Source organism: Garra rufa, unplaced genomic scaffold, assembly GCF_049309525.1.
Source record: "Garra rufa unplaced genomic scaffold, GarRuf1.0 hap1_unplaced_633, whole genome shotgun sequence".
In the NCBI taxonomy this organism is placed as follows: Eukaryota; Metazoa; Chordata; class Actinopteri; order Cypriniformes; family Cyprinidae; genus Garra; species Garra rufa.
The window spans coordinates 1-12,803 of record NW_027394898.1 but is presented as its reverse complement, the minus strand read 5'-3'; the positions used below and the strand labels follow the sequence as shown (position 1 = coordinate 12,803).

General features: G+C 32.5%; 1 protein-coding gene across 1 annotated transcript; it reads right to left on the bottom strand.

Moving 5' to 3' along the window:
* Positions 1 to 370: 370 nt before the first annotated feature.
* ankrd26 (ankyrin repeat domain containing 26) lies at positions 371 to 12,713 on the bottom strand (the record flags this gene model as incomplete). Its single annotated transcript, XM_073833033.1, has 7 exons — positions 371 to 606; positions 4,518 to 4,808; positions 4,898 to 5,039; positions 6,840 to 6,952; positions 7,895 to 8,029; positions 11,883 to 11,960; positions 12,620 to 12,713. Coding segments are annotated over 7 exons (1,089 nt in total), but the record flags the coding sequence as incomplete, so codon positions are not given.
* Between the last annotated feature and the right edge of the window lie 90 nt (positions 12,714 to 12,803).

Here is a 12,803-nt window from a genome sequence, read left to right as displayed (position 1 = left end):
GAATATTATTTCTAAGCATCTCAATAAAGATTTTTTATTTAGTTATTTTATATGTATATAATATTATTTATTAAATGTATTTTAGTTATACTATACAGTTAAATGTATTATTGTTTTTGCCACTCCCTTGATATGTGTTGCTCTATTTATTTTTAATTTATATTTTACTATTTTTATTCTTTATTATTTTAGTAATTTATTTGATTTTATTATTTTCAGTTGTTCTCTGGAAACTCTGTCTGATATGCTAAATTAAATAATTATTTGCCATTAAACTTTTTTTTCAAGCTGAAAATATGATTAACCTGTGATTATAATAAAGACGTATTTATGTAATTCTCAGATAATTCTGAGGATAGGCTTCCATCACCTCTCTAGTTTGGCAGCCAGACTCTTGCGGAGACGGAGCTCTTCGCTGTACAGCTGTTTGTAGCGCTCTAGTTCGGTGCGGCTGGAGTCTCTCTGAACAAGACTGTCCTGCTGGATGTTGCGTGAACGGCCAAGTTCTCCCTCCAGATCCCTGATGCGCTGCTCCAGCTGAGAGCGCTGACTGGCCTCATTAGCAGCTTTCATCTGCTCCAGAGCTTCCTGAGACGCCGCCTGTGTCTGCCGGAGGAAACATACAATGTTTAAAACTTTATAATAAACAAAATAATTATAATTGTCTATTTAATATTCTATTAAATAATTTATATTTTAGAAATATAATTTCAAAAAATAAAAGAATAGATTTTAATAATAAATACTTAATAAACAAAATAATTATAAGTAGATTTATAAAATATGTTTTAAATGTAAAAAAAAATCAAACTAAATTATAAAATAATACAAATAATTAAAAATAATATTAAATAAAGCAGAGTAATTATAATTGTTTTTATAAAATATTTTATATTTTAAAAATATAAAATACTATAACATAATAAAATAAAAATGCCAAAAAGGCTGTCTGTGTGAAGTGCGTGTCTAAAAGCACAATTCTTATAAAACAAATAATAAAATAAATAATAATAATAATAATAAAACCAATAAACAAAAAAATATTGCCTGCACCTGTAGAGTGTAGAATACATAATATAATAAAATATATAAATAATAAGCAACATGATTCTACTTTTTAAAAATTTTTTTTTGAAGAAATGTATAAACAATAAAATAAAAAAATTAAGTAAAATAAAATAATACTTATATTGTACTATTTTTATTTATTTTTTATTTTTACATAATAAAAAAATACAAATAAATGAATGAAATAAGAAAATCTCAATTGAGATGCTATGAAATAATATTTATTTATATTTATCATTTTTATTTATATTTTGTTTTTTAATGTATTGGTATGTATTATTTTAGTTATATTTTTTTAAATGTATCATCATCTTCTGTGACTCTCTTCATATGTTTTGAAGTAAAAATAATAAAATAAATAATAATAAATATATAAATAAAATACATAAATAAGCAAATTGATTCTAACAGCTTTTTAAAATAGTATATTTTATTTTGAAGAAATATATGAACAATAAAATACTTTTATTTTACTCTTTCTATTAATTTATTTCAATTTGTTATATATTTATTTGTTATATTTTCTTTTGTTATTTTTTTAATAAATTAATAAAAATCTCTATTGAGCTGCTTTGAAATAATATGTATTTATATTTTATAATTTTATAAATGTTTTATTTATTAATGTATTTATATGTATTACTTTAGTCATATTTTAAATGTATCGTTGTTTTCTGTGACTCTCTTAATATGTTTTGAAGTAAAAATAATTAATTCAATTAAATAACTAATAAAAAAAACAATACACAAAATAAAATAATCCCTGCATCTAAAGAGTGCAGAATACCTAATAAAATAAAATACATAAATAAAAAGCAAAATGAGTCTAATAGCTTTTTAAAATAGTGTATTTTATTTAGAAGAAATTTATAAACAATAAAATAATAAAGTAAAATAAAACAATACTTATTTTTCTTGGTAAATTAAAGGATAAATTAACCAAGAAATTATAAATATATAAATATATTAAAACTAAATTAATAAAATAAAAAAAATCTCCATTGAGATGCTTTGAAATAATATTTATTTATTTATATTTTATAATTTTTTTTATATTTTAATATTGTATTTGTATGTATTGTTTTAGTCATATTTTAAATTTATCAGCATTTTCTGTGACTCTCTTCTGAAGAGTGTAGAATACATAAAATAAAATACGCAAATAATTAGCTTTTTAAATTAGTATATTTATTTTATAGAAACGTATAAACAATAAAATAAACTAATAAAGTGAAGTAAAATAATACTTATATTGCACTATTTCTATTTGTTTTTTATTTGATAAATTTGTTTTATTTTGTTAAATATTTATTCGTTATATTTTATTTTAAATTATTTTGTAAAATTTAAATTAAATCATAACTTAACCCAGAAATGTTTTTTAAATTGTATTATTAATAAATATTTATATATACAAAATATTGATAAATAACAGAGTATATAAATAATACTAAAAAGGTAAATTAACCCAGAAAAAACTTTAAATAACAAATAATAATCCATTTAAAATAAATTAATAAAATAAAAAATCTCAATTGAGATGCTTTGAAATAATTGATTTATTTATTTATATTTTATAATATTTTATTTTTTGTTAATGTATTTGTATCTATTATTTTAGTTATATTTTAAATGTATCATCATTTTCTGTGACTCCCTTGATATGTTTGTAAGTAAAAATAATAAATTAAATACAATAAATAATAATAAAAATACCAATAAACAAAATAAAATAATACTACTATTAAAATAATAATACATAAATAACTTTTTTAAAATAGTATATTTTATTTTCAAGAAATGTATAAACAAAAATAAAATAAAATAAAAAAATGTCACCTGTGTCATTCCTGCATTATGCGGCTGAAACTGTCCAATAATGTTTTGTATTCACTTTTGGTGCTTAATAGGGTTGGGCATCTAAGGTATAATGCCGATCCGATACGCATCTCGATACAAAGTATCCGATCCGATATATTAACGATACATTTGTGCGATGCAATACGATACGATTCACACCCATATCACGATACGATGCGATAATTCAGCACTAACTAATTAGATCAAGTTTATGTGATGATGTGAAAGAGGATGCGGTGCCAGTGAATGAGTTTGATTATTTATTAACCAAGTAAAACCAAGACTTTTTGATTATGTATATATATATATATATATATATATATATATATTAGACAGATTTAAAGCTCCTGAATTCTTTAATTCAGACATTCTAAACAACTACAGAGTACTTTTTCTAAAGTAAGTGAACCTGCCAAACAGAACAACAGGGAGATGCCAAAATACCACTCACTAAACCTGTCCATTTGAACTGGACTGACCGAATATCTACTGTTTGTATCCATCATAAAATGAACATACAAATGAAAAATACGGCAAATACATACTATATCTGTTGATGCTGGTGCTCATATGTGCATAAACACCACTGACCCTTACAAGATCCACCTCTGGGTGAGCATCCATTATAAAACACTCACAAGACATTCATTTTGACAACTATGCAAATATTTTGAAATTTCACACAAAAATACTATGGATCAGAGCCCCGAAAGCATGACTAGTTCATGAATCAACAGCGGACTTATGCGTGCCTAGACTCCGATATGCAAGAGTGTCATTGTTACTATTACTCTGATCGTCTTTACTTTTACATTAGTGCGAGGGTTTGTTTCATGCAGTCAAGAGATGAAGTAGAGACCCGTTTTTCCGCGGGGGTATAGGTTACTTTTATGTGGGCTTTTGCTGGTGGGAGTGGGACAAAATAACATACATTTCTGCAGGAGCGGGACAAAAAAATCAGTCGTTCAGTTCACCGCCGTTCAGTCTGTATGCGATGAGGCTTGCTGCGCCGAGTCCAAAGCAATCAATCACAGAACACGAAAGAGGCCGTGCTTTGACCATTTTAGGATAAAATTTAAGTTAATTTTAAGCCATTTCGCGGGCCACCGGTTGAGAATCCCTGCTCTATGTGACTTTCTGGACACGCCCCGGTCTCTGTAGTGTTGTGATAGTCTACGTCATTCACGCTGCAGTGAAGGGAGACGTGCTTGAGAAACAGTTCAGAGGGGAGAAAACAATCTAACAATATTTTCCACTTTCTAAATAATAAAAGTATGTCTACTAATAAAAGTATGTATGTCTACTAATAATTATAAAGAAATAAATCGGGATTTACCGATGCAGATATGTTAGAAACGATGCATCGCGATACAAATGCCAATTTGTATCCGATGCGCACTTTTTAAACCGATGCATCGCATCGTTAACGTTTTAAACCGATGCACCGAGTGAATCGGGGAATCTTCCCATCCCTAGTGCTTAATGATCATTTAATTTGGACTTAGCACACAAACATGAAACAACAACAAACAAAATGTTAAAGTGAATGCCTTAAGATGCATGTTGAGTCTCTGACTCGTGTTGTGTACCTGCAGGAAGAGGTTGACCTCCTCTAGTTTGTGTCGGATCTCCTGTCGGGCTCTTTCCTCCGTTTCTCTGCGGTACTGCTCTGCCTGGCTCTGGTCCATCACACCGGCCTCCAGCTGTCTGCGCAGACCGGCCACCTCCTCCTCCAGCTGCCTTTTGCTGCGCTCCAGCTGCTCGTGGCTTCGGCTCAGGCTCTTCACAGACGACAGCTTCTCCTTCAGCTGTCTGTTCACCTCCTCCAGCCGTGAGCAGCGAGATGCCTCCCGCTCGTACTGAGACTGCAGCTCATCCACCTGTGCCAGAGGAAGCGGATCAGGATCAAGCAAGTCTACTTTAATCTGATCTGACAGTCATAAATAAATGTCTAAAACTGAGACTATACCCGAGTCTTCATTCTGCTGACGGCGCCCTCTGCCTCCAGCCGGTGGCTCATGTCTGCTCTGAAGCTGCCCATAGGAGACTCCAGCTGTCCACCACCTTGTTCACGCAGCTGTTTCTTAGCGGTTTTCAACAGAGACTTCAACCTGACACACAAACACATACACACAGAGATACAGTGAAATTAGAAACATTCTGTATCAGTGTTGTTATTGTTAACTAAAGCTAAAACCATTTCTCTTTTTTTTCATATATGAAACTATGATCTGCACTCACGAAAATAGTCTTCTTTGTTCCTGTTAGTGATAAATGTAAAATAAAACGTAAAAATTAATTTTAAAAAGTTAGTGCGAATCATGGTTTCATATACTAAGTAAAAATAAAGTATTAAATTACTGAAGAGCATTTTTTGATTAAAGGAAATGAAGCTCAAATAAAATATAAATATTAGATGCTAAACTTATTATTAAATTAAAAATGTCGGCTTAGCAGCTAAATTAAAATAAGTTCTAAAATGACAAACTAAAAAAATAATTATAGCTAAATAGAAATATTTAATACAAACTAATCAAAAATGACAAAAAACACTGAGCAACCAATATTACACGAAAACAAAAAATTAAAACAAAATTGTATTATTAATAAATATTAATATATACAAAATATGAATAAATAAGAGTATATAAATAAAAAACTGAAAATAACACTGTTCTGCTTGCATTTGAAGTCAATTAAACCACAAGATATAGGTGCTAATGTCCTAGTTTATTTATTAATACATAAAATAATTTCATGTATACACTACGAGTTAGATTATTTATTTTTTAAAGAAGTCTCTTCTGCTCACCAAGCCTGCATTTATTTGAGCCGAAGTGCAGTAAAAACAGTAAAATTCTGAGATATTTTTACTATATAAAACAACTGTTTTCTATTTGAATATATTTTAAAATGTAATTTATTCCTGTGATTTCAAAGCTGTATTTTTAGCATCATTACTCCAGTCACATGATTCTTCTGAAATCATTCTAATATTCTGATTTGCTGCTCAAAAAACATTTATTATCATTATTATGTTGAAAACAGCTGAGTAGAATTTTTCAGGTTTCTTTGATGAATAGAAAGTTCAGAAGAACCGCATTTATATGAAATAGAAATCTTTTGTAACATTATAAATGTCTTCATCATCACTTTATCAATTTAAAGCATCCTTGCTAAATAAAAGTATTGATTTCTATAATTTCTTTCCCCTAAAAAAATAATATTAAATAATATTATATATATACTGACCTTAGGCTTTTGAATGGTATAGTGAATAATGTTACAAAAGCTTTTTATTTCAGATAAACACTGATCTTTGTATCTTTCTATTCATCCAAGAATTGTGAAAAAATAGTTTTAAATATTGATAATAAGAAAAATGTTTCTTGAGCAGCAAATCAGCATATTAGATTGATTTCTGAAGGATCATGTGACACTGAAGACTGGAATAATGATGCTAAAAAATGTAGGGAATAAATTTGTTTTTACTGTACTTTGGATCAAATAAATGCAGACTTGGTGAGTAGAAGAGACTTAAAAAAACATTAAAAAATTTGCTGCTCAAAAACTTTTGACTTTTATTTTTCTCATATCCACCATTATTAACATAGATAAAAGAATCATAACATGATTATTTGTCCTGCTGATTATCCTGTTACATTATTTTTTAAATGCTGTATCAAGGTTTTAAGCGCTACACATGGCTGTATGGCATTCTACAGCACTACAGCAGCACAAAAGACAGGCTTGAAGTCAGTCCTCCTAAAATATAAGAAGCAATGTGCATTATATGCGTGCATCTCACAGATTCACAAGCAGGAGGGTCCGCGTAGCCGGCGTCTCTACGTACTCAAACACATCTACAGGTGTAGAGTTGCAGCGGTCGGGGTTAAAGGTTAAAGGGTCACCTGTACATTTCTTTCTGAAGGTCTGTGTTTCTCTTCATCTCCTGCTCCAGACGTGTGTCCATAGATTTCTTCTGCTCTGCTATTTTTTTGGCCTTTTTCTTCTCGAGCTCCATCTGAAACACAGAGAGAGGACACAGGTGTGACACTTTGGTTCTTAAAAGCTTAAAACATTAGTTCACTTCCAGAATAAAAATGTTCTGATAATTTACTTACTCCCATGTCATCCAAGATGTTCACGTCTTTCTTTCTTCAGTCGAAAAGAAATGAAGGTTTTTGAGGAAAACATTACAGGATTTTTCCATTTAATGGACTTCAATGGTGGCCAACGGGTTAAAGATCCAAACTGCAGTTTCAACACAGCTTCAAAGGGCTCTACACGATCCCAACAGATTAATAAGGGTCTTATCTAGCGAAACGATTGATCATTTTCTAAAAAAAAAAAAAAAAAAAGTCTAAAATTTTTTTCTTTTGCACTAGTACCGACCCAGTGTTTACAAAGCAAATGATTCTGAAGTTTGAGGACAAAATTTGATGTTTTTTCATCCTACCCTACCTTTTTGAACCAAATAACACAGACAAAGAACTAACAACACGTGACCTTTTTAACGTGGCTCCCTTTGAAGTTGCATTGAAACTGCAATTTGGACCCCCATTGAAGTCCACTATATGGAGAAAAATCCTGGAATGTTTTCCTCAAAAACTCTAATTTTTTTGACTGAAAGAAAGAAAGACATGAGCATCTTGGATGACAGGGGGGTGAGTAAATTATAAGGACATATTTATTCTGAAAGTGAACAAATCCATTAAAAACAGAGGTATAATATGACATATATGATTCAATGAACTATAACTGTTTTCTATTTGAATATATTTCCAAATGTAATTTATTCCTGTGACCAAAGCTGAATTTTCAGCATCATTACTGCGACTTGTAGTGTCTCAGATCCTTCAGAAATCACTCTAATATGCTGATTTGCTGTATATATATTTAGCTAAAAACAACAAACCTTCACTTCATATTTGTTGAAAGTATCATGTGTAATTTAATATGGCACCTGATTGGTCAGCTCTCCTTTCTCTTTCTCCAGCTCAGAGAGGCGGAGTCCCAGTCGTGAACGGCTCTTTAGCTCCTCCTCCCACAGTGTTTGTGAGTCCTGGGCATTATGGGATAGCATACTCTGCTTCTGTACCTGGAGATGAGGACCACAATTAAACAAATAGTTAATTTATTTTCCTGTACGAATCAGGGTTATTTTTGTTAACTAAAACTAAGAGTGTGTTCTGGTTCGTTTGGTTCATTTGGCCCAGACCAAAAAGGAAAATGATACATTTGGTCCTGGTCCACTTAGCGCTCACTGGCATGACAGTAAAGATACCGAACCTAATGCAAACGCAACTGCTTCTGCTGGACTAAGCGCGCTTATTGTTGCGTGCATATGAGTTTATTTTCACCACCTGCGAACTATTAAAAGGCACTTTATCTTCTTGTAGCTCCATGTTTGCCCTCTGCTCATATTGTTTTGGATACACCGCTTGTTCCCTTTGTGAAATCTTGTCGCATAGCACCTCGTCATTACTTCCTGTTTGGTTTGTGTTGAGTTCATATTTAATTCGAACCGGACCAAACATGACAAGTGTGAACGCACCCTAAGACTAAAAACATAAAAAATTTAAGACTGTCATTACCTGAAATAAATTAAATATTTTAAAAATATTTAAATATTTCCTATTTTCATTAAGGTAAAGTACTAAAATTAAATTAATAAATATTCCTATTCTATATATATATATATATATTCTTATGTAAATAATATTATTATTGTAGTAATTTATAAATGTGAATAAATTAAATGTAAAAAATATTTAAATATTTCCTGTTTTCATTCAGGTAAAGTACTAAAATTAATTTAATAATTCGAAATAAATATTTACATTTTAAAACAAATATATTAAAACATATATATATATTCTTATGTAAATATTATTATTGTTGTAGTACTTGAATAATAATTTATAATTGTAAATAAATTAAACATGTAAAAAATATTTAAATATTTACTATTTCCATTAAGGTAAAGTACTAAAATGAAATAAATATCAATTAATAAATATAAATCAATAATGTGCATATTAAAACAATATGTAAAACACATATTCGTACACATATACAGTACAGACCAAAAGTTTGGACACACCTTCTCATTTAAAGAGTTTTCTTTATTTTCATGACTATGAAAATTGTAGATTCACATATACATAACAAAAAAGTGTGAAAAAACTGAAAATATGTCATATTCTAGGTTCTTCAAAGTAGCCACCTTTTGCTTTGATTTCTGCTTTGCACACTCTTGGCATTCTCTTGATGAGCTTCAAGAGGTAGTCACCTGAAATGGTCTTCCAACAGTCTTGAAGGAGTTCCCAGAGATGCTTAGCACTTGTTGGCTCTTTTGCCTTCACTCTGCGGTCCAGCTCACCCCAAACCATCTCGATTGGGTTCAGGTCCGGTGACTGTGGAGGCCAGGTCATCTGGCGCAGCACCCCATCACTCTCCTTCTTGGTCAAATAGCCCTTACACAGCCTGGAGGTGTGTTTGGGGTCATTTTCCTGTTGAAAAATAAATGATGGTCCAACTAAACGCAAACCGGATGGAATAGCATGCCGCTGCAAGATGCTGTGGTAGTATCATGTGTAATTTAATATGGCACCTGATTGGTCAGCTCTCCTTTCTCTTTCTCCAGCTCAGAGAGGCGGAGTCCCAGACGTGAACGGCTCTTTAGCTCCTCCCACAGTGTTTGAAAAATAAATGATGGTCCAACTAAACGCAAACTGGATGGAATAGCATGCCGCTGCAAGATGCTGTGGTAGTATCATGTGTAATTTAATATGGCACCTGATTGGTCAGCTCTCCTTTCTCTTTCTCCAGCTCAGAGAGGCGGAGTCCCAGACGTGAACGGCTCTTTAGCTCCTCCCACAGTGTTTGAAAAATAAATGATGGTCCAACTAAACGCAAACTGGATGGAATAGCATGCCGCTGCAAGATGCTGTGGTAGCCATGCTGGTTCAGTATGCCTTCAATTTTGAATAAATCCCCAACAGTGTCCCCAGCAAAGGACCCCCACACCATCACACCTCCTCCTCCATGCTTCACGGTGGGAACCAGGCATGTAGAGTCCATCCGTTCACCTTTTCTGCGTCGCACAAAGACACGGTGGTTGGAACCAAAGATCTCAAATTTGGACTCATCAGACCAAAGCACAGATTTCCACTGGTCTAATGTCCATTCCTTGTGTTCTTTAGCCCAAACAAGTCTCTTCTGCTTGTTGCCTGTCCTTAGCAGTGGTTTCCTAGCAGATATTCTACCATGAAGGCCTGATTCACACAGTCTCCTCTTAACAGTTGTTCTAGAGATGTGTCTGCTGCTAGAACTCTGTGTGGCATTGACCTGGTCTCAAATCTGAGCTGCTGTTAACCTGCGATTTCTGAGGCTGGTGACTCGGATGAACTTATCCTCCGCAGCAGAGGTGACTCTTGGTCTTCCTTTCCTGGGGCGGTCCGCATTTGAGCCAGTTTCTTTGTAGCGCTTCATGGTTTTTGTGAGTGCACTTGGGGACACTTTCAAAGTTTTCCCAATTTTTCAGACTGACTGACCTTCATTCCTTAAAGTAATGATGGCCACTCGTTTTTCTTTACTTAGCTGCTTTTTTCTTGCCATAATACAAATTCTAACAGTCTATTCAGTAGGACTATCAGCTGTGTATCCACCTGACTTCTGCACAACACAACTGATGGTCCCAACCCCATTTATAAGGCAAGAAATCCCACTTATTAAACCTGACAGGGCACACCTGTGAAGTGAAAACCATTTCAGGTGACTACCTCTTGAAGCTCATCAAGAGAATGCCAAGAGTGTGCAAAGCAGTAATCAAAGCAAAAGGTGGCTACTTTGAAGAACCTAGAATATGACATATTTTCAGTTGTTTCACACTGTTTTTTTATTTAATTCATAGTTTTGATGCCTTCAGTGTGAATCTACAATTTTCATAGTCATGAAAACAAAGAAAACTCTTTGAATGAGAAGGTGTGTCCAAACTTTTGGTCCGTACTGCATTTATTTTTTTCTTTTGTATTATACATATTAATATCCTTATGTAAATAATATTATTATTGTAGTTGTGTGTGTGTAAATATACACACATACTCACACAACTTCAATAATAATTTATTAATGTAAATAACTTAAACGTAAAAAAAAAAAATCAATATTTACTTTTGGGTAAAGTGCTAAAATTAAATAAATATCAATTAATAAATTATTAATAAATGTGTGTGTGTGTGTGTGTGTGTGTGTGTGTGTGTGTGTGTGTGTGTGTGTGTGTGTGTGTGTGTGTGTGTGTGTGTGTATGTGTTTTAAATGTTTTTATTTTGACTAATTTGATTTTAAATGATGTTTTTAATTGTTTTTCTTTTATTTTTATTGTAAATTAACTTTATTAATTATTTTAATAAACTCTTTGTAACGTTTCTGGCTTGCTACATAAGCCATCTCTTGTTTTTTACCTTACCTATCCACATTTTTCTGAACACGGAAGACTCACCCAACTGGAACGGTGCTTTACATTTCCGATCTCTGGTGTTTCTAGTCAAATTAACATATTTCCCAAGCTGATAATATAACATTAAACCTGCGCACATTTTTATATTTAGTTATATTGAAAAAGTTTTTATTCATTCAATCGTTTTCACTGTTTTCACTTGGATTTCTATAGAGACCGGAACATGAACGCACCCAAATGTAAGTTCGGTTACTCAGGGAAAAAGGTGGATATGCATTGCTAGAATTACTAAAATTGAATAAATATAGACATATTAAATTAAAACTAAGAATACTATTATTTTTGGTGACAAAATTACTAAAACTTTCTCTAAAATTAAAATGATCATCAGTGATACTAAAATATCACTGCTATGAATAAATCTACATTTTCCTAATCTATCCTCTCTTCTTCCATTACAATTAGATGCATTTTGAAGCTCAAAGTTCACCTCTCGGTTGAGTTGTTCTTCTAGCGTCATCTTACTGCTCTGCAGGTTTGTGACGAGATCTTCCAAACGATTTCTGACCTGAGAACAACCACAAATGTCAATATGAAACAGGATCTTACTTATGGCTTCAAACTCATTCTCTCAGCAAAGTACAGTACGTCATGCGGCTCTTGATCTACTTTAGGTTTCAGAAACCAGAAATCCAGAAGATAGAAAGACAGTTTACAATCAATGCAAATTAAAACAAATCTGCAAACAGACCACCACCAAAAAGAGAAAATACCCTGCTAACAACCCAATTACACAGGCACTTTATTCTTTCTTATTTCAAGTGTCAATAATCGTGAGATTCGAGGCAGAGCTGTAATTCACAGTAAAGAAAGAACAACCAGTAGCAGTAGCAGAGAACTGCTAGAATCACAGCTAGATGTTTGATACCAACCCCTTCTCCAGGTGATGAGCCTGATAGCTGTGAAAAGAGTGACTACACCATCAGTTTACAAGAAATCTTCTCTCAGACTGACTCACATGTACAGTCAGCTCATTCTGCACTGACACAATTAAACAGAGTTCTACTAAAGTCAAGCTCTGACGACTTAAGAGGGTAAAACAAGGCTCTGTCAGGATTAAATGTCTAAATCTACCATCATCAGTTGAGTCAGGACACGTCTACTTCGCAGACTAGCGGTCCAGCTCGACCTCTGAGTGTTAAATGAGTGATATTTGAGAGAACTCACCACTGCGCCCTCCTGAACGCCCTTCTGTAGCACCTCAATGCGGTTGGTCTGCTGTTTAGCCGTGGCTTCTAGTCTGGCGTTCTCGATCTCTAACCTGTAGAGATATCATAATCACATGAAGCATTTTCACCCAATAATGATTAGATATTAGTAGTTAATTACAGTTAATAATGATGGATGAGGA